This window comes from Rhinatrema bivittatum, chromosome 5 (genome assembly GCF_901001135.1).
Source record: "Rhinatrema bivittatum chromosome 5, aRhiBiv1.1, whole genome shotgun sequence".
NCBI classification, from domain to species: Eukaryota; Metazoa; Chordata; class Amphibia; order Gymnophiona; family Rhinatrematidae; genus Rhinatrema; species Rhinatrema bivittatum.
Window position 1 is genome coordinate 242,825,705 of NC_042619.1, and position 23,053 is coordinate 242,848,757.

General features: G+C 43.7%; 1 protein-coding gene across 3 annotated transcripts in view; it reads left to right on the forward strand.

Moving 5' to 3' along the window:
• The window catches only part of JADE3 (jade family PHD finger 3), a 183,912-nt gene that overhangs the window by 81,862 nt on the left and 78,997 nt on the right, over window positions 1–23,053 (forward strand). For all 3 annotated transcript variants that reach the window (XM_029603618.1, XM_029603617.1, XM_029603616.1), the window contains exons 5-7: window positions 2,946–3,136; window positions 12,136–12,347; window positions 13,147–13,314. In XM_029603618.1, coding sequence (XP_029459478.1) covers window positions 2,946–3,136; window positions 12,136–12,347; window positions 13,147–13,314 — 571 coding nt within the window. The remainder of the gene's footprint in view (window positions 1–2,945; window positions 3,137–12,135; window positions 12,348–13,146; window positions 13,315–23,053) is intronic.

Here is a 23,053-nt window from a genome sequence, read left to right on the forward strand (position 1 = left end):
AACAAAATGCATTGGATCCGTTTTTTCTAGTGAGCTCAAACTACTACTGATATGCCTGCTTTTTCCTCTGTCAGACCTCACTACATCCTCTGTGAAAGTGAATCTTAGCTCCATAACAGCTTACCATGTAACAGTTTACAATAAACTCATCTCAATCCATCCATTGATTTTGAAATTTATGAAGGGTCTGTGGCATGTTAAATCTTCAGTACAAAATCCTCTGGTTCAATGTTGTCCTTTCTCAATTGATGAAGCTGCCCTTTGAACCATTAGAATTGGCTTCCCTCAAATTCTTGACTTAGAAAGTGGTATTTCTTGTTGTAGTAACATCAGCAAGAAGAGTAAGCAAACTCCAAGTTGTCATTCACTTTCCACCATGCATGCAGGCCTTCCTTAATAGTGTGGTACTCCACACATATCTGACATTTCTCCAAAAGTCATCTTGGCTTTCCATATCAATGAGCCCATCATTCTGCCTACCTTCTTTCTGAGGTCACATGTGCATGAACATGTGAAAAAACCTTTCATACATTAGATTGCAAAAGCATTTTAGCCTACTTCAAGAACAGAATTCAGCTGCATCATCAACTTTGCAGCTCTTTGTATTGTATGATCCCAGCAGACTTGGCATAGCAGTAACAAAATGTACATTGTCCAACAGGATAGTGGACTGTCAGCACTGCTACTCAGCAGCAGGACTGCAAATTACAGACTTTATTAAAGCTCTTCAAATAAGAACTATGGTATCTTCCATTGTTCATCTCTGAGAGATATCTCTCAGACATCTGCAAAGCTGCAACTTGGTCATCAGTACATTCCTTTATATCCCATTACTGTCTTAACAATCTCTTAAGAACTGACAGTAAATTTGGACAGACAGTTCTGCGTAATCTTTTCTAACAGTAGTCTGTATTCCACTTTGAGTTGCTTACGCACTAAAAGCTCTACTGCAGCCCTTAACTTGGGACTCCCCACATCTTGGCTAATTAGCCTGCTTATTGACAGAATTAGCATGCTAAATACCCACCTTACTTCCTGGAGAGTTGACTACCTGGCTAAGATTAGCTCTGATATTGACTGAGGAAGATATCAGAGCTAGGAGAGAGGAGTCCATTTGTGTTGCCAGATGATGTCATCCCACTTCATGGCTAATTCATTCGGTTGTCTATGAAAAACACTGTTTATGGTAAGCAAACTTGTTTTTCTTGATTTTACCATTTTTGACTGTCTTACATATTGGAATTTGTAAAAGTTAACTATGCTTTCAGAGTCCAGAATGTTGTTTTTTTCTTCCTCTCTAGAAATTTTTATTTATTTATTTATCATTATTTAAATCAAATTAACAAGTTAATACGACTTGACAAGAAAAATGGTGTATGGAGATCACACAGTTTAGGAAAATACCTTATACAAACACATTAAATCTCAATACTACCCTGTCAGACCACAATTGGGGAGAGTTCCTATTTGAAATTATGAGAGGAAACGTCTCTTCTTATATTATAGAAGAAAAAAAAGGCCGCAACAGAGATTAGAGCTCTAGAAATTCCAATTAGTCAGTTAACTATGGGCTGGGTGTAAGGATAGATGGAACCTGCTTGACTCTATCATTTAGAAAAGTATTTAGCTGGGCGGGGGTCAAAGAAAACATATTTGACCCCACTATATTTAATAATGCATTTACAGGGGAAATAAAGCCAAAAAGAAGCTCCCAAATTTACAACAGTGGGGCACATTAATAAGAAACGTTTTCTCTTAGTTTGTGTTAACTTAGACACATCAGGGAACCATACGTATCTTAAATCCTAAGAATTATACATCCTTTTTGTGGAAAAACATTTTCAGCCCAAAGTCCTGGTCTGAGTCCAAAGCGAAGGTGACAATCAAAGTAGAAGTAATATTTTCTTCAGAAGAATTTTCAAGAACAGAAAATAGATGGGACAAATCAGTGGAAACTACTTCTCTTGGTGCGTTATTCAAATTTGAGACCTTAATACCAGGCAGATAATAGGCTTTTGAAATAGATGGAAGTAAGTTTTTTCTTTAATGGACAAGACTTCCATGAAATATCTGCGCAGCATTTCAACTGGAGTGGTAAATTGTTTCTTTGGAAAATTTAAGAGTCGAAGATTGCAGCGTCTTACATTTTCCAAATTTTCCATCTTATTCTGAAGGTACAAATGTCCAACTGATTATAGTCTCAACTGAATTCTGTATCTTTAACTCGTTGGACTCCAGTAGATCAACTTGAGATTTTATTTCTACTATTTGAGACTGGGAAACATTAAAGGAATTTGAGAAGTCACAATATTGAGACACTAGCAGTGAAACCTGATTAGACAGGCTAGCAATTGCTTCCCAAATTATGTCCAAAGTAATATTTGCAGGTTTAATTAAGGAAACAGTTGTTACCTCTGTTGCCCTTGTAGAAGGTCCAGCCATTGAAGATATTGGGGAAATAGCCAACAAAAGTTCTGTTTCCTTACCCGAGCCGGCAACCAGCTCCCTCAGTTTGTTTGTTCCTCCAAACTGGCTGCACCCGACGTTGACACTGCCGGCTGCTCACCATCATCGGAGTGCGACAGGAACATACTGAACACGTCAGCACCCCCCCACGTGGGGAGGGGGGGGCAGGTTGAGGAGGCATCCGACCCTGCTCTGGAGAAAGAGATGAATCCAGGTCCGGGATCGTCAGCGAAGGAGCACATCTCTGCTGACCGACCAAGGTCACATTCACGGAGCTCAACAAGGGCTCCTGGCTCCGCACTACATGTTGGTCCATTGGGCCCTGAAGAGGAAAATTTGGTTTAAAACTGTTGTGTATTTTAAAGCATACTGAAAACTACTTTGAATGCCTCAGGCCAAAATGAGATGGAAAAATGTGAAAGGACAGTAGTATAATTTTCGGATGCCATTTTACTGATGCTTTTGTTATGTATGTTTAGGGTGATTGCTGAGCAAGTGAAGGAAGTATTGTATTCAAGACCCAGAAAGTACATTCATTGCTCCAGTCAAGAACCTGCGGAATATGGCTACATCAACATTTTGGAATTGGCAGAGAACATGTGTCGATATGACTTAGATGATGTGGATATCTTCTGGTTACAAGAACTCAATGATGAGCTTGCAGAAATGGGTGAGAATTATTTGTTTGCACAAACAAATGATATATATTATAATGGTTTTTATGTTGAATTGATCTGAATAGATATTGACAAATTTATTGTACCTATTATGGTGGAAATGCATACAGGAGTGCTATGGACCCCCACTACAGCACCATGGCCTCTTTTGTAAGACCGGAAGAGGGAATCTAGAGGGTGGGGAGAGTGAAATTTAAGTCTAAGTGGAGGGCTTGGGGGGGGGGGGAGGGGTTGAGGGTGGGGCCTGTCCTCAGAGTTATAAACCTTTTAAGTATGTGGCTTTTCTTTTCAGTTCATCCATCTCCAGGGGTAGCAGGAGGAGGGGTCAGCGGTTTCCATAGACCATAGGGGTTTTTTACTTTCCTAGGGGGTGTTGGGGTCAATCTGCCCCTTAAAATAAACTTAGATTGTAAGCCTCTGGTTACAAATAAGTACCAACTATACCTGAATTTAATGCTCCATGAGCTAAATCTAAATAGATATTTCCTGTAATTTGCTGACTTGTTTGTAAGGCACCCTGGATAAGAATACCAGATAAATGGAAAAAAAATCTTAGTAGTTCTTGATTAGTTGTCTCATGTTGAGAATCTGGGGATTGTATAGTATTTTTCTTAATGATTTCATCTTCGTTCTGAAGAAAGTTGTATCTAAACCCTGTGTGCAATAATAGTATCAATGTGATTGAAATTCTGAATGACTTAAAGATGGTTAATCAAGTATTTGTTCACTGATTTGTTGGATTTATTTGAGGATATTATATTTTGATAACTAAAAAACCCCCCAAAAAACAATGGATAGATTTTGTGGGATATAAAGAATACAAGTATGCATTTTTTCATTCACTTTTCATGCATCAAGATAGAGGGGCTGGGAAATGAGGGTAGCAATTATTATATAATCACAACTTCTAGGAATGTGACCTATTAGACAACCAGAAAGGTGTGAATGCTTATTCACAAAGATGGTTTCAGCTTATATTTAGTGTATAGCTCATTGAAAGTCTTATCAGTATTCTCAGCTGATCTGTTAGAGATAATGTCAGACTTGGTTTGGAACCAAGTAAATTACTGGTGCTTGGTGACTTTAATATCCATATTGATGTGCTCGATGAGTCAAGTGGCAGAGTTTTTGGATATGACAGTACTAAGTTTCACACAATTAATGCACCAACACACTCAGTCGGCCATATGTTTATCCTGAATTTCTTTCTAGGTTTAACTGCCTTAGTTTGGAATTAATGATCATAATATTTCTCCAGTTCCTTACAATGATCACTGTAAGATTCATTAGTTGATGGCAGCCTGGCCACATTGTGTTAACAAGAATAGATTAAGACAAAAGCTTTGCCCCAGAAACCAATTAGTTCCAGAAAAGCTTCTGAGAGTATTAACTCTTTCTGTATTAAATTACTAGCAACTGTACCCGTTCTATGCCTGGGCAGCGAGCCTTTTTATTGGCACATCTGCTCTTGTTTTGAGCAGAATTTCCCTTCCACATACACACACCCTCATACAGGCTCTCTCACTCTCTGGCACACACACACACATCCCCTCATATAGGCTCCCTCTCTGAAACCCACACTCAAGCATCCTGCGCACTCCCCCTCTTACCAACCAAGCTCTCTCTCACACTCCCCCACACCCCCTCTCCTCTCTCTCTCTCACACACACACACACACACACACACACACACACACACACACACACACACACACACACATTCTCTCTCACCAGCATCCCCCTCCCCTCATATAAGCTCCTTCTTTCTGAAATCCACACTCAAGCATCCTCCCATGCTCTCTCACACCCTTCCCACTCCCTCTCACCAAACATATACTCTGTCACCCCTCCTCTCTCTCACCGGCATCTCCCCCCATGCTTGCTCACACCCTCCTGCTCTCTCACCCTCCCCTCCCAACACACATTCTGTTTCACTGGCATGCCATGGGACCCGTACCATTCACGGCAAAGGTGAAGGCCTGGCGTGCCATTCGCAGCGAAGATGAAGGCCCAGCGTGCCGTTCGCGGCACATGGGGGCCTTCCATTTTCGCCTTGAGCAGAAAATAGCAGCGGAGACCCCGGCGTGCTGTGAACGGAGTGCGTCCCGCGGTACACGCTCTGTTCGCGGTGAGGATGAAGGCCCGGCACGCCATTTATGGCAAAAAGGGAAAGCCCCGGTGTGCCGCAATTGGCACACCTGGGCCTTCATCTTCGCCGCGAATGGAGCGTGTGCAGTGATGGCCGCTGTCCTTCGTACATCTTGTAGCTGGTGTTGTCACATGGCCCGCTGTATGGCGTGTTTGAGCCTCCAAGGTGGCCAGGGAGCTGCCTGTGCCATCTATAGGCGGGCTGGAGAACATGCGTGAGCACTGACGGACACACTACCAAGCCCGATATATTATGGATTCTACTCTATCAGGCAAGGAATTGCTGGTATCTATTTGGAATGCAGAGTTAACAGATGCTATTGATAAGATAGCTCCTTTAAGATATTCACTAAAAAGAAATTTTAAACCAGCCCTATGATATCCCATTGATATAAACCAGCAGAAACGAGAGAAATTCTGTCTGGAAAGGTTAAAATGATGCTTAGAAGCAGATCAGAAATTATTTTAAACTGCATTTATATTTTGATTAACAATGATAAAAAAATTTTTTTTTTAAAACCCCCCACTATTTATCTGGTAAGATTACAGTCAAATTTAAACAAAGAATTTTTCTAGATTGCTAGCAAACTGATGCTTAAGCATCATTGATTAAACGTGAAGAGTTTGTTTCTCATTTTTCTAATAAGATTTTGCAGATCAGAGAGACTATAAAGAATCTAAATTAGCTTTCTCTGGATTACCATCCATCACCTTTTGCTAAGTCTTGCCTAACATTTTTTGTCATCTTACACTTCAAGTGGTAAAGAATATTCTGGATATTACTAAACCCATAACTTGCCTGTTTGATCCCTGCCCATCATGGCTACTTATAGCTGCTAAACCAGGAATATTGAGCTAACTTCATCAACCAGGAGATGGAGACTGAGCAAAGATGACGTCATGGTATATATACGCCTGCACTGTCATCAGCCCTCCAGTATTACTTATTTATTTGTTTTTTATGTACCGACATTCATTGGGGTATATCACATCGGTTTACATTATAACTCGTGGAATAATATGCCTAAGATGTCTTATTATTATTACATTGTAACAGGGAAACTTAGGGAACAGTTGGAATTTAAGGGGCAGATTTTAAAAGCCCTGTGCGCGTAAATCCAGCCGGATTTACGTGCGCAGGGAACTTTCACGCCGGCGCACCTATGTTGCATAGGCCGCTGGCGCGCGCAAAGCCCTGGGATGCGCGTAAGTCCCGGGGCTTTGCTTGGGAGTGTGTCGGGGGCGGGGCCGTGGGCATTGTTCCGGCCTGGGGGCATTCCAGGGGCGTGGCCGTGGGCATTGTTCCGGCCTGGGGGCATTCCAGGGGTGTGGCCGAGGCCTCCGAACCAGGCCCTGGGCCAGCATGCGCAAGTTACGCCTGCCTTGGGTAGGCGTAACTTTTGTAACAAAGGTGGGGGGGGGGGATTTAGTTAGGGCTGGGGGGTGGGTTAGGGAGGGGAAGGTGGTGTGGTCTTATCTACAAGTGCTTGGGTTGATGGTGGCAACCCTAGAGGTGATTCTGTGGGCAAGTGCGCATATGCACCCTCTTCAGCACACCTTGCTGGCTTGTTTGGAGTCCTCGGTCTCAAGACTATTCGATTCAGCTTCACCTGCCAGTGGAAATCAGCATATAGCTGCAATGGTGGTTGCAGGCGAACCATCTAAGTAAGGGGGTTTCCTTACTATCTCCAGACTGGCTGGAACTGAAAACGGATGCGAGCCTCTAGGGTTGGGGGGGCCCACTATCAGGAGTTGACAGCACAAGGGCGCTGGAGTACAGAAGAGTCTCTCTGGAACATCAATCTGCTGGTAGTCCATGCTGTCCGGTTTGTATGCTTACGATTTGTCGACCGATTTCAGGGTCGAGCGGTCGGATAATGTCAGGCAATGCAACAGTGGCTTACATCAGTCACCAGGGAAGGAACCAAGAGCCAGCAATTGTCACAGGAAATAGCCCAAATCATGGAATGGGCGGAAGTGCATCTTCAGGTGATATCATCCTCCCACATTGTAGGAAACTACAATATAAGAGCCGACTTTCTCAGCAGACAAGAGTCTGGACCCAGGACAATGGGAATTGTCAAATTGTTCTAGCTCATAGTGGACTACTGGGGCCTCCCATTTCTAGACCTCCTGGCAACATCTCACAATGCGAAGGATCCTCGCTTCTTCCGTCAAAGGAGAGAGCAAAAGTCCTTCGGCATCGATATTCTCATACAGGAGTGACTGGAGGGCAAGCTCCTATATGCCTTTCCCCAATGGCCCATGTTGGGCAGAATGATTTGGAGGATTGAGTCACAAGGGGATGGTGCTTCTGCTGGCACCAGATTGGCCCAGGAGGCCTTAGTCTGCAGATTTGCAAAAGCTCCTGGTGGACTCTTCTATCTGATTACCAGTTCACAGGGATCTACTACGGCAGGGGCCTGTTCTTCACGAAGATCTGACTCTATTTTGTTTTACGGTATGGCCCTTGAGACTGCTCGGATGCTGAAGCATGGACATTCCACTGCGCTGGTTTCCACCTTGATACGAACAAGAAAGTTTTCCACTTCCTTAGCCTATGTGCGGGTTTGGTGAGTGTTTTGAGGCTTGGTGTGAGTACTGAGGAATTCTTCCTCGTTCGGTTAAGATCCCGCTCATTTTGGAACTTTTGCAGGATGGAATGAGAAAAGGGTTGGTCCTTAATTCATTGAAAGTGCAGGTGGTGGCTCTTGCCTGTTTCAGAGATCAGGTGAATGGTGGAATCTTATCGGCTCATTTCTTAAAAGGGGTGAAGCATCTTTGTCCTCTGTGGTTGCTAGTGCCCTTGTGGAGTCTTAATCTGATTTTGGATTTCCTGGCGGGTCTCACCTTTCGAATACTGTGAAACCTTTCCTTAAGGTTACTTACATTGAAAACAGTATTTCTTGTGGCAGTTTGTTCTGCACGTAGAGTCTCTGAACTGCAGGCTTTGTCTTGCCGGGAACCATTTCTGCAAGTGACTCTGGGGTTGATAGTTATGTACTGTTTGGTCTTTTTTGCCAAAGGTAGTCTCGGATTTTCACTTGAATCAGTCAATCTCCCTGCTGACTTTGGACATGGGAAGAGATACGGATGAATATTGCCTTTTACGGTCCTTGGATGTCAAGAGGTATATCTTGAGGTATTTAGAGGTTTCTGAACCTCTCAGGAAGATGGGCAGGCTTTTTGTACTCCATGGTGGGAATAAACAGGGTGTGCAGGCATCACGGGCTACAATAACCTGATGGATTAAGGAGGTAATCATGGCCGCATAAGTGGATGCTGAGCAGCCATTGCCTAGTCAGTTTAGAGCTCATTCCACTAGGACTCAAGCAATGTCATGGGCAGAGATTAGATTGCTGCCACCCATTTAGATTTGCCGAGCTGCAACGTGGTCCTCCTTACACACCTTTTTCCAGGCATTACCGCCTAGATGTGCAGGCCCGGGAGGACGCAGCCTTTGCATATGCATTATTGATTGGGCTGCGGGCAGCCTCCTGCCCTGTTCAGGAGTAGCTTTGGTACATCCCACAGATATGGATCCACCTATCCGAATGCTAAGAGAGAAGAAATTACTACTTAACCTGATAATTTACTTTTCTTTAAAGAGGATAGGTGGAACCACCTTCCCACCTTTGGCTGCCAGTTGTTGGTGCTATTGTCCTTCTGCATGGCTGCATTTTCCAGGGGTTACTGGTAAGTGTCAATCCAGTCCCTAGGCTAGTGTTGTTACACTCCTTGTGTCTGAGTTCAGTGATTTCTGTTAGCTGAGTGTTGGAGTGGCTGTCTGTTAATAATCAGGTTTTTGTTAGTTTTTCCACAGTTGACTTTTTGCAGAGGATACTGGTGGGCTGATCTCAGTGCAGGGGTATATATTCCGTGATTTAAGCTTTGCTTTGTCTCCATCGGCTGGTAGAGCTGCATAACCCACTGGTCCTAGATCCACCTATTCTCTTTAAAGAAAAGGAAATTATCAAATAATTTCTCCATGCTGTTTTGGGGTGAAGCCAGGGTTGGAGCAGGGAAGGTGCAGAGTAAGCATGGACTTCATTGTGAATCCCTGCACGTACCTTACCATGCATAATTTGCAGGTGCTTCAAAGTACATGCAAAGTATGCACCCTTGGCTGCCGGCTGTTGGTACCTGGCCCCAGATATTCAAAAGGAAGCTGAGGGGAGTTTCTTTTTGAAAATTAGCTTGCAGGACTTGCTAGCTGCCTACAGTTCTTAAAAATTGCCTCCTACCTTATGGATCCATCTGAGAATATCACATTTTGATGATAAGAGTTAATGAGAATAAACTGATGTTGCTAATTCTAAAGCACTTGAGTCTGTACTTTTTTCCATAGTTTTTATATAGTCATACTCTTTCTGGGACACAGTTGGGCAGCATACTAGCTTGAAGCTAAGAATTTTTTGTTTTTCATTGCAGCATTTCCTCTAAACCAGTGTTTCTAAAACTTAAGCTAAAGGCACATGCGCCTTAATGAAAATTGGGTGTTGCACATCATCTGCTATGGAGCAGGCAGTGCAGATATGGAGAGGACTCGTGGCCAAAAGAAGAGCTAGGGAAGTACTGAAAGTCCCACCAGTCTCTCTTCCACATTTTAAAAGAAAGTTAAAAAGGGTGCAAAGACACATGAGCCCATGATGATGGACCTGTTTCTTCTATATTCAAGTCCAAAATAAGGGAAAAGTCAGTGTGTTGCAGGCAGTCAAATCAGTTGACTTGGCTGCCAGAGCTCATTTGCTGCTGCTGCTGCTGCTGCTCTTGCTTCTGCTCCTAGCGCTCAGTAAGTTGAATCCAGTGCTCAGTGATTACTCTCCCTATCTTATTCATCCTGGGGATAGAACAGAGGACGGAAGGACTCCAAGGAAGCGGACTTAAAAGGGGAAAGAGTAGGAGCTGCAATATACATTGTAGGGAAGCACCATCTCCAATACTATGCACTGCCTTTTTACCTATCTTTAGCTCCACAGACTTTTATGAAGCGTCTAGCTGTCCCTCTGTTTCTTTACTTGGATCAAGGGCATTTCTCAAGTGGAGAGAGATGAACTCGTAAGCAACACCATCTGGGCAGTGGAGTTGCTACCGTTCACTATTAATTTTCCCAAATCCAACTTGAGTGCATCACCTGAACTGGAATTCATAGGGGTTTTGCTAGACATGACTGACAGTATATCTTTTCTTCCTGCCAGAAGGACTCCAAATATAATGTCCACAGAGAGAGAGGGAGTGATGCAGATTCAGTAGACAGTGGTCCATGACCACCTTGAGAGTATTGGGCCTGATAGCTTCAACAGTCTACATCCATATGAGACGAGCCCAATGGACCTAAAGTAGCATCCAGCTACTCAGACTCCAGGATCACATCATTATATTTGAGATACCATGTTTTCTGGTGTATAGGTCCCACCCCTGCATAAAAATCAATTTGGACGAGAAAGTCGGTAGATAAGTCACAGTGGTGGGTAAGACACACCTGTTCCTACATGCGACTGCCAAAGGGATAGCGGATGCGATTGTGAATCATGGCTGTGGCGTGCTGACAGTGCGCATGTTCAGGCTCGTCGGGAGGGGGGGGGGGGGGGGGGAGAATCCCGAGAGATTGCCAGTCTTCCCTGCATGTTCGCGGCTCACCACCAAAGGGGTGGAGGGGAATCTTAGAAACAGTCAGTCCCTCCTCTCTCGCAGCTCAACGTCGCTTGTACTTTAAACTTGCAGTTTGCGCCACCAGCAGCAGGAGGCTGCCTCTGCTCCGGGCCACATACAAACTCCTCCGGAGCACCTCCTGAGCACTGTGGAGAGGCAGAAGCATATGTCACCCCACCAAAATTTGGCGCCGGCAGTGCACGTGGTCAGTGAAGTTCGGTACTCAGCATGGAGGTGTTCATGCTGAGACTGTTTGGCAGACAGGCTATAGAGAGAACGAGAAAGGAACCCAGCAGCATATAGGTTGCACCGGTGTATAAGACGCACTGCTGAAATTCCAGGTAAAACCAGCGATTTATACAACAGAAAATACGGTATGTAGAGGCTACCTGTATTGGTAGCTTTTCCTTTCTGATTTGAAGAAAGGCATGCCCTTCCAAATTCAACCTCACTCAATTGTTCAGATCACAGATGTGTCCAGCCTGGGCCAGGGAATGCTCCTAGATAGACTCCATGCTCAGGAACCCTGGAGTTGTGAAAGCTTTCAGAAATCAGGTAGGCAAAATGTCCTGTTTCAGAATGATAGTCAGGTAGCAATGTTTTATTTCAACAAGCAGGGAGGAATACGATCTCTCCTCCATTGTTGGGAAGCTGTTAGGCTGTGGAATTGGGCTATTTCAAATAGGACAATTGTAAAAGCCACTTTTCTTGCAGGAAAAGAAAACACTGACAGACAAGTGGTCCCCAAGTCAGTGTAGCAGACAGCATCATTTTTAGTAGTGAAGTCCCCACATAGATCTATTCACAATAGTTCAGAACAGGAAGATACCATTATTCTGCTTCAGAAGATGATCAGAAAGCAGACTAGTATCATATGCCTTCTCCCCACGCAGGGGAAAAGGCCTACCATAAGCTTTCTTTCTCTCTGCCCCAACAAAAACGACCACTGTTTATATATTAATGTTTAGAGTAGTGTGGTGCATTTTATATTTATCTGCCAACTATTACTGGTGCATTCTTTGCCAGCTTTGGATTCAATTCTGGGAATATCCATTTCTGGCACCAAAGAATTAGAAACTGCAAATGTTTAGGCAGTATATATTTTTTTCTTCACCAGCTGCTGCTATTTGTTCTGTTGACGTTGGTAACTTGCACAGATCTGCCTTACGTTGCTCTTCCCTCCTTTCTTGCAGGATGTGGGGCAGTGGATGAAAACACAATGGAGCATATTGTTGAAGTGTTGGAACGGCAGTGCTTTGAGAATATGAGCCATGCTATAAAGACTGAGGAGGGGCTAGGAATAGAGTATGATGAAGATGTGATCTGTGATGTGTGCCGATCCCCTGACAGTGAAGAAGGGAATGATATGGTATTCTGTGACAGATGCAACATCTGTGTCCATCAGGTTAGTGCTAGTTGAAACATATTATAATTTAGTAATGACAATGGTGCAGTACCCTATTTTCTGTAAAAAGGAGTTAACTGTTGGATGCTAGTGGCATCGATACTTGTTTGAAATGAATGAATTTAAATGAATACAGAAAATACAGGCAATTTAATTCAGGATTTTTGTTTCACTTTTCATGGAACGACTGCCACAGTTCACAATAAGGAGTAAAGTCTTTCTAAATCACATTTATATTACATTAATATAGCACAAGCAGTTTTCTCTGACAAATTAAAGTTGAGCTATTAAGTACCTTCAGGTTACATATAACAGATAAACCTTGTACTTAAAAATGGTTTGGTTTTTTTTCAATCTTTTGCAATTGATTTTTTCCTCTGCAGTTTTTACTTCTTGGAAGCAGCCAGGTTTGGCATTTACTATTGACATTGTACTTACTGCCATAGTTACTTACAGGGAAGCAACTTACAGAAATGTAAAAGGAAGAACTAACATTTTAATCAGTAGAGGATGAATATTGGTGCTTGCCATATGTTCATCTGTTATGATGCAAAATACATAGTTCAGTCAGCCAGTGGTAAGTTTCAGTTCTTAGTTTCTTTTGGAGCAAAAACGTTACTTTTGGGATATGTGTAAATGTCTAGGTGATTCTCTGGAGGTGCCATGTGTGACTAGGTAGGGTGTGTCTGGGATTTCCTTACTTATTCTCACTACTACTTATTTTGCTAACTTGCTCTGTCCCTGTTTCTTCCTTCATCTGCTCGGTAAGTGTCTTCCCCTCTTTTATTTTGATCCTTAGGCGTGTTATGGAATCCTTAAGGTTCCTGAAGGAAGTTGGTTGTGTCGCAGTTGTGTTCTTGGGATCCATCCTCAGTGTCTTCTATGTCCAAAGAAAGGAGGGGCTATGAAAGCCACTAGGACAGGAACCAAGTGGGCCCATGTCAGCTGTGCCCTCTGGATACCAGAGGTAAAATGAAAATAACATTTCAGCTTGCCTGTTCATTATGTATTTAAAATGTTAATGATTGTATTTTCAAATGCATACAACAACAAAATCTTAATGGATCAACACCCACATGAAGAAAAAACACCCATACAGAAAATGTAAAGGATGCTTAAATGCTTAGGGGTGAATTTTCAAACCTGCGCGTGGGCGTACATGTGCGCATGCTACCCGGTCCACGCACATGAACGCCCGATTTTATAACAAGCGCAGGCGCTCGCATGTTATAAAATCGGGAGTCGGCCCCGTGCTGCCTTCCCCCGTTCCCTCCCAGGCTGCGGCGCACGTAACCTTTTGAAAATCCGGCCCTTAATGTTTAAATTCATTTCTTGTGCTAATTGTCTTAACAGCGACTTTGACACTGTGGACCATACCCTGTTGTGCCATCAGCTGAACAACATGGGATTGACGGTAGTGTTCTCAGATGGTTCTCTTCCTTCTTATCTAATAGAACAGTCCAAGTAAAATTGGACAATTACATATCTGATACATTCCATATTGATACAGGGGTCCCTCAAGGCTCAGCCCTCTTGGCAACACCATTCAATATTTATATGCTCCCACTGTGTAAATTACTGGCAGATTTAGGAATTACTTTCTTCTTGTATGCTAATGACCATACAGTTTTACATTCCATTCTCCAAATCATTTGAAAATACAGTATCGATACTTTCAATCTATATAAAAGCAATACAGCAAGAACTAGCGCAACTTAAACTAACATTAAACCTTAAAAAGATTGAAATCATTTGGTTAAATAGAAACACTTTGATAGTTAAAGCACCAGCTGTGACCTGGGTAATTTTCAAATTACTCCCTCAAATCAAGTACGGGATTTAGGTATCCAGTTAGATGAGAACCTTACTATGAAAAAGCACATCAATAAATTAACACAGGTTACACCAAGTTGTGTATATTACTTCGGCTGAAACCTTTATTAACTTTCGAGGACTTCCGTACTGTATTACAAACTCTAATTTTCTCAAACCTAGACTATTGTAACTCCTTATTACTCTGTCTTCCTACATGTCTCTTAAAACCATTACAATTATTACAAAATGCCTCAGCAAAACTTTTGTTAGGAACTAGGAAATTTGATCACAATATGCCCTCACTGATTTCACTGCAATGTCTGCCAGTATAATCCAGAATCTATTATAAAGTATTAACATTAATATTCAAAATCATTTATTCCAGTAACACCGGTATGATAGGTGTGACATTACAACCATACACACCTCAGCGAACACTAAGATCTCAAAATAGAGGACTATTGACTGTTCCTACAATATGGAACACGCATCTGACGCAAGAAAGATATTGTGTGTTTTCTATGGCGGGTCCAAAGCTTTGGAATTCTCTGCCTTAGATGTTATGTTTGATACCAGATAGAAAGAGATTTAAATGTGAGCTAAAAACATGGCAATCCAAAAATGCATATAACCTAACGAGAAGGCCAAGAGATACTAACTGAAGCATGAGGAAAAAATTCAACAAGAGACTAATATGTGAAATTTATTTTATTTTATGTTCTAGAACTTTAATATGTATTGGAACATTTCATTTCATTTGATAGATGTTAATGCCTGTTTATGAATACTACCTCTGTAACCTGTCATTTGTTGATTTATAAATGTGAATGTTACTTTTGTAAACCATTGTGATCTTTACATGGAATGACAGTATATAAAATATCTAAATAAAATAAATAAACGCTATCCACACATTTAAATTTTAATTGAGCCCCAGTTTAGGATCCAAATATATTGTCTAGGCAGATAATCTGGCCTTGCATGTGGCTTTTTCACAGTTCATCATATGAATGTACTATCGAATCATTTCTGAACTACAAGTGCTAGCTCCTTTTTCCACTTCATTAGTATTGCTGTCCATGCAGAGAACAGCAGGCAGTGTAAATAAATGTAGTAATGCTTTCTGAATGTTATAAATATTAAAGTATGTATACCCCATTTGAACAATGCAAGTAGAAGAGTAAGGTGCATTACTGTTTTCATATACTGTTTAATTTATCCTCCATTCCCACTCAAAATGGGTTGAGCTGCAGACACAGCCAGAATATATAGCCTGAAGCCATAAGAATGTGCCCTTCCAATTGCCTTTGTGCAAACCGCAATTTTGGGGAAATTCCAATTGTGTTTATAAAATGACATAAAGGAACTATTTTGAATCATGTGTTTATTGCTATATTCCTGATATTTCCCAACTACTTGTGACCTTCCGTCAGAGCAAAAAGTGCTCAGTCTGGCCTTAATCTGGGGTCTTCCTGGTCAAAGGCTGGTGCCTTGCATAAGAATGTAAGAAATGCATTGCTGGATTAGATCGAGGTCCATCAAGCCCTGTATCCTGTATCTGACAGTGTCTAGTCTGGGTCACAAATATTCAGCAGATCCCAAAAAGTAGATCCATCTCTTAATTTGCCTAGGTATAGCAATAGCTTTCTTTAGCCTACTTAGCTAATAATATATTTAGACTTTTCCTCTAAACCTTTTTTTAAACCCCGCTTTGCTAGTCACCTTGACCACATTCTCTGGCAACAGATGCCACAGCTTGATTGTATGTGTAATGAAAAGATACTTTAAATGTGTTCATTTAGTTTCATGTAGTGTCCCCCTGTTTTAGTATTTGAAAAGGTGAAAAACATTCTCCAAGGACAAGCAGGATGGTAGTCTTCACACTTGGGTGACATCATCAGATGACACGGAAAACTGTCAAAGTTTCCAGATTTTTGACTTGGCATACTGAGCATGCCCTATACCATGTGGGGTCCCTCTTCAGTCTGTCATTTTTTTTCTGCGGAGCTTTCACATCATGGTGTGAATGATCTCTTCAGTTTTTTTCTTTAAAACTGTGGAAAACTTTTTCCCCGATTTTTCTTGGGGTTTTTCTCGCATTGCATCAATGCCGGGTCCCTCTGTCCTTCCCATATCATCCTTAGGTTTCTTGGCGTTTTTGGGTGCGTTTTCTTTCATTTCGATCTTCCCTGTGGTGTGGTGCCTCGGTGCCAGCTGGTTTTCATTGCCTGCCGCCATCGTTGCTGTTTTGTGTCCTTCTTTTTTTGCTTCGAGTCATGGCCACTTCCAGTTTTCGTCAATGCCCCCGGTGCCCGAGGGCCATGTCTATCATGGACCCCATGATGTGTCCTCTACCTGTGGGCATCACATGATGTCCTGGGTTATCGCAAATGCATCCAAATGACCCCAAAGGGACATCGCGCTCAACAAGTTGGAGAAACACTTTGGGTCGGGCAAATCTGAGCCATCAACTTCAGCACTGGTTGTGTTGACACCGATGGACCTTGGAGCTGAACCAATGAACACCACGCCATCGACATTGGTGGGACAATCTGTTCCTCTGATTCTGCCGGTGGGTAGAGGCACCGGAGACTGGCCACGCTCAGTCTCTTCAAAGTCAAGGAAGTCGGGTTCCTCATCTTTGACCTCAACATTCTTTTTTCAACAAGCATTTAATACTCCTACTAAGCATTTCCCCGATCAAAGATGAAGCTCTCATCTCCCCAAAACTCACCCATCAGACACATATTACCTCAACTTCTCCTCTATCATCCCATCTGCTTTCTTCCTAGGATATTTTAATCCAATAAGTTGCCACCCCCACCCCCCCTTCATCCCTTTTACCTTCCCTATTTCTGTTTACCCATGGCATGTTACCATTATTATTATTTTTTAATTAATAATTTCTTTTAGCTAGCAATTATCTAGCTACTTAGCTAAATTTATGTATTTTATGTTTATTTTAGTTATATTTTATTTTATTTTTACTTTATTTTAACCTGTTGTAAACCGTTTTGATAAAATTTTATTTTAAAAAGCGGTATATAAATACTTTTAAATAAAATAAATAAAACACCGGGGAAAGACAGGGCTGAGCACCAAGGGAAGCCGAGGAAGCATTAGCACCAATTGCCTTTGCACGGTGCCGGGCATGGGGATGCGTCGGCTCATGCCGTGATGCCCTCAAAGCAACCCCGTGGTGAGATGTGCCCATCCTTCATCTATGCCCTGATGGTTTCCACTGATCCTGGTGCCAGTTGCTGATCCACCTCGGGGATCCAAGGAAGATCTGGCCACCCCTCCTTCCTCCCAGTCAGTGTTGGCTTCGGCAACGTTTGAAGAGGAGCTGGAGTGGCGCATCCAGCTGGTGGTGGAGTGGACACTGCAGGGCATCAGTCCTGTGGCACAGACAGAACGATGCATCTTCTCTCTGCTTTGGAACCATTGTTCCAGCTGGTGCCAGTTTCCAGGAGGCCATTGATGCCTGGCAGGGCAGCAATGCTTTCCCCGACTGATAAAGTGATTGTTCCCGATTCCTCCAAGGAGGAAGCTCTGCCTAGGCCAGCAGAGACATGGCCTGCTGGCCCCATCCAGCTTTCCCTGGGGCATGCTGTTGGAGGGTCTCATGGTGGTCCCGCAGCTGGGCCACCACGTTCCTCACCCTATCTCTAAAAAGATTTGTCCCCAGTACACGGCACGTCAGTGACCTGTTCCTGAATCTCTGTATGGAGATCTGAGGCCCGCAGCAATGCCATTCTGCGGGCGTCTATTCCCGCTGCAGAGGCCCTTGCTGCTTTTTTGAAAACATCATAGGTCGCCCAGACCTCATGTTTTCCACCCTCCAGGCCCTTCTACATCAGCGATAGGAGGGCGTCCTGCTGCTGCTGAGGCAACTGCTCAGCTATCTCATGCACCCGCTTCCAGAGGTCCTGTGAGTACTGGCTCATGTAGAGCTAGTAGGAGGCAATGTGGGCAATGAGCATGGCCGCTTGGAACACTTTCCTCCCAAATGCAACTAACGTAGAGGAATGGGTCAGAGAGTGCTTGGCCCTCGAAGTTGGAACTGACACTTATCGAATCTGGTAGACTTCTGGACGAGGTAAACCCTGTTTGCCTTCCTGTTAATGGGAGGCACTGTAAGGAGGTGTTCCCATATCCGCAACAGTAGCTCCTTAAGGATATCGTGCCCTGGGACTACCACAATTTCCTTAGGAGGCTCCACAAACTGCAGGATCTCCAGTATCTTGTGCCTGGCGTTTTCCTCCGTCAACAACTGAAACAAAATGGCTTCCACCATTATCTGCACAAACCCTGGGGATGGATATGTCCTCCGGTAACCTCCTTCGCTCTTCTGAAAGAGACTGTTCTGAGGGGAGACTCTCCAAGCCTTCAGAGGAGGACTGTAGTATCTTCCCCCCAGGGGTCATAGGGACCCTCATCCTCACTGTAATCAACAGGGGATGGGGTCCTGATTACTCTGTCTTTGTCCAGAGATGCAGTCACTGGCTGTGGTTCTTCACAAATCAGTGGCCCAGTATAACTTCGGACCAGTCCATCATGGGTACCAATTAAATTTATTGGATGTCCCACCAAATTGCCGTCTGTGCCCGTTTTGGGATCCAGTAGTGTTTCAGGAAGTACTGCTTGCGGAGCTCTCCGCCCTTCTAATGGCCAGGGCTGTTGAGCCAGTTCTACCAAGGTAGAGAGGGCAGGGATTCTACTCCAGGTATTTCTTGATTCCAAAGAGAACAGGAGGACTCTGTCCCATCGTAGACCTAAAGGCCTTGAATAAGTTTCTAAAAAAAGAAAAGTTCAAGATGGTTTCCCTGGTCACCTTGATCCCTCTTCTGCAAAGCAGAGACTGGCTATATTCCCTTGATTTAAAGGATGCATACACCCATGTCTAGATCTTCCGAGATCACAGGAAGTTTCTCAGATTCATGGTGGGGAAACGGCACTTTCAGTACAGAGTGTTGCCATTTGGGCTAGCGTCGACCCATGTGTCTTCACAAAATGCCTAGCCGTAGTGGCAGGGCACATTCGTAGGCTGGAAGTGCATGTCTTCCCCTATCTGGATGATTGGCTGGTCAGGAACACATCTCAGGCAGGGGCCTTTTGGTCCATGAGCTTGACCATCGGGTGTTGGAGTCACTAGGGTTCGTCATCAACTACCTAAAGTCGCATCAGTCTGTCACATCAATTGGACTTTATAGGAGCCCTGCTAGACACGGCTCAGGCAAGAGCCTTCCTGCCTCATTCACAGGCTGCCTGTGGATACATAGTGGCAGAGATCCAGGGGAACCAGAAGGTGTCAGCACGGCACATGTTGAGGTTTTTGGCCACCTGGCCACAACTGTCCATGTCACTTTCTTGGCACGTTTACACATGCGCAGAGCCCAGTGGACCCTGAGGTTGCAGTGGCACCAGGCCACGCGTAGCCTCCAGGCTTGCATCCGAGTCTTCCTGTGCCACCAGGACTCTTTGTCTTGGTGGCAGGTACTCTCCAATCTGAAACGGGGGATCTTTTCTGGAGTTGTCATAACCACAGATGCATCCACCCTGGTTTGGGAAGCTCATGTAGAGGGGCTCAGCACCCAGGACCTCTGGTCCGCTCTGGAAAGTTGTTGCCATATCAACTTCCTGGAGTTCCAGGCAATCAGGTACGTGCTATGGGCTTTCAGAGATTGGCTGTCCAACAAAGTTGTCCTGATCCAAACTGATAACCAGGTAGCAATGTGGTATGTCAACAAGCAGGGAGGTATGGGATCGTACCTGCTGTGTCAAGAAGTGGTCCAGATTTGGTCATGGGCCCTGTCCCACAGGATGGTGCTCAGGGCAAAGTATCTGGCAGGTATTGAGAATGTAGTAATGGACAGACTGAGTCATGCCTTTAGACACCATGAATAGTCCCTGAACCAGGAGGTAGCAAATTGGATCTTTCGCCTCTGGGGGAGCCCAGACATAGACGTGTCCCCTTGGAACAGGAAGGTAACTCTGTTCTGCTCCCTGTACAGGACGGATGGCAAACCAGCTTAGGATGCCCTTGCCCGTCATAGGGGCAAGGGTCGTCTGTCTGCAAATCCTCCAATTCCTTTGCTGGTGAAGAAGATTTGCGAGGACAGAGGGACTATGATCTTCATAGCCTGTCATTGGCTGAGACAGGTCTGGTTTCCACTCCTATGGGAGTTATCCATCTGGAAACTGATCATTCTGAGGACTTTCCCAGATCTCATTATGTAGGATCGAGGGAAGTTGTGGCACCCCAACCCTCCAGGCCCTGTCGCTCACAGCCTGGATGTTGAGAGGTTAATTCTGCAACCACTCGATCTCTCAGAGTATGTGTCTCGGGTCCTAGTGGCTTCTAGAAAGCCTTCCACTAGAAAGCCCTACGGACTGAAGCAGAGGAGGTTTTCCATGTGGTGTGAGCAGAAGGATCTAGATCTGTTCTCCTGATCCACACAAAAACTGCTTGATTACCTTCTACACCTATTGGAGCATCTGAGTGCAATTGGCACATACCACCATGGTGTAGATGGTACGCCCATCTCTGTACAGCCTATAGTTGTACTTTTTATGTGGGGCCTGCTTTAGTTGAAGCCTCCCCTAAGGCCTCCTGCTTTGTCTTGGAATCTCAACATGGTACTAGCTCAGCTGATGAAAGCTCCTTTTGAGCCACTGTGCACCTGTGACCTGAAGTACCTATCCTGGAAGGTCATATTTTTGGTGGAGGTCACTTCAGCACGCAGAGTCAGCGAGCTACAGGCCTTAGAGACTTATCCACCTTATACAAAATTTTATCATGACAGGGTGGTCTTGGGCATGCACCCTTAGTTCCTGCCTAAGGTGGTGACGGACTTCTATCTTAACCAGTGTATCGTCCTGCCAACTTTCTTTCCAGGCCCCATTCACATCAAGGCGAACGAACACGGCACAGCTTGGACTGCAGGTGAGCCTTAGCCTTCTATCTAGAGTGGACAGAATCCCTTAGACAGTCCACTCAACTTTTTGTTTCTTTTGATAGCAATATGATGTGAGTTGCTATTGTCAAACAGTCACTATCCAGTTGGCTAGCAGTTGCATCTCCTTTTATGCCCAGGTGAGACTACATCTTGAGGGTCATGTCAAGGCTCATTCTGTGAGAGCCATGGCAACATCAGTGGCCCACTTGTGAGCAGTTCCCATGGAGGAGATCTGCAAGGATGCAATGTGTAGTTCTCTCCACACATTGGCATCTCATTATTGCCTAGATAGGGATGGTCTTTGTGAGAGTAGGTTCAACTAGTCTGTCCTTTTGGATTCTCTTTGAGGTGTAGAACCCAACTCTCCCTGCCTAGAGCCCATTGTTTGGGTTCAGGCTGTCTCCGCCTCTGTTACTAATAGCACTGCTGTTGTGTCGTTGGCACCTAGTTTTTGCTGTTGATCCCCTTTTGTTTTGGGAAGCAACCTGTAGCTAGGGATTCACCCATGTGTGAGGACTATCCTCCTGCTTGTTCTTGGAGAAAGCTTACCTGCAACAGGTGTTCTTAAAAGACAGCAGGATGTTAGTTCTCATGCAACCCACCCGCTACCCCGTAGAGTTGGGTTTCTCCTTTTGTTATTTTTCATCTAATTTTTGTTAGGGCCCCGCGTGGATGCGTGGTATAGGGCATGCTGGGCATGCTTAGTATGCCAAGTCAAAGTTCTGGAAACTGACAGAAGTTTTCCATGCCAGGCTCCATTTGATGATGTCACTCATGTGTGAGGACTAACATTCTGCTGTCCTTGGAGAACACCTGTTACAGGTAAGCAACTCTGCTTTCCCTATTTACCCATTCTACCCAGCGCATGATTTTATAAACTTCTGTCATATTCCCTCTCAGCCGTCTTTTCCCAACTGAAGAGCCCCAGCCTGTGTAAACTCTCTTCATAGGGGAGTAATTCCATCCCATTTATCATTTTTGTTGCCCTCTTCTGCATCTTTTCTAGTTCTTTTATCTCTTGGGGACCAGAACTATACACAGTTCTCAAGGTGTGGTTGCACCATGGATTGATACAGACAATATATTTGTTTTATTTTTTATTCCTTTTTAGATCATTCCTAAAATATTATCTTTTTTGATCTTCACCACACTTAGCTGAGGATTTCAGTATATTTTCCACAAGAACTCCAAGTTCCTTCTCCTGGGTGGTCATTCCCACTATGTGCATTACTTTGCACTTCCCATGTTAAATTTCATCTGCCATTCAGATGTCGAGTCTCTAGTCTTGCAAAGCTGTCCTGAGGTTCCTCACAATCCACTACTGTTTTAACAGTTTTGAATAATTTTGTCTCATCTGCAAATTTGATCATTTCATTCATTATTCCCTATTCCAGATAATTTATGAATATGTTTAACAGCTCAGATCCCAGTACAGATACCTGTGGTATTCCATTACTGATCTTTCTCCATTTAGAAAACTGACCATTTAGTCATACTCTGTTTCCTGTCCTTTAACCAGTTACCAATCTACAATAGGACACTGTCTTCTGTCTCATGATTTTTGAATTACCTTTATCTAAATGTTTCTTACAACTTAAATAGATTTGTAAGGCAGCACTTCCCTTAGTCAATTTTAGCACACTAGATAGCTTTGAAATTTGTTCTTTATAGTTTTGGTGTACAAATTTAAGTTTCTCTGTTAGAAACGATTCAGCTAAGGTAGATAAATTATCAATTCAGTGGCGCTATGCATCATTTCTTAGTATAGCTATGCACAAAAAGCAATTCTGATTGATTTTACTCTGCACCAATTAAAACCAGTTATCCTTCAATTTGCCCCCTTCCTCTGCTTGTATTACAGCATTTGGCCATGTGGCTGTGGCTTCCATTGGTTTCCCAATGTTATGCAGTGCCTTCTTTACAATCCAAGAT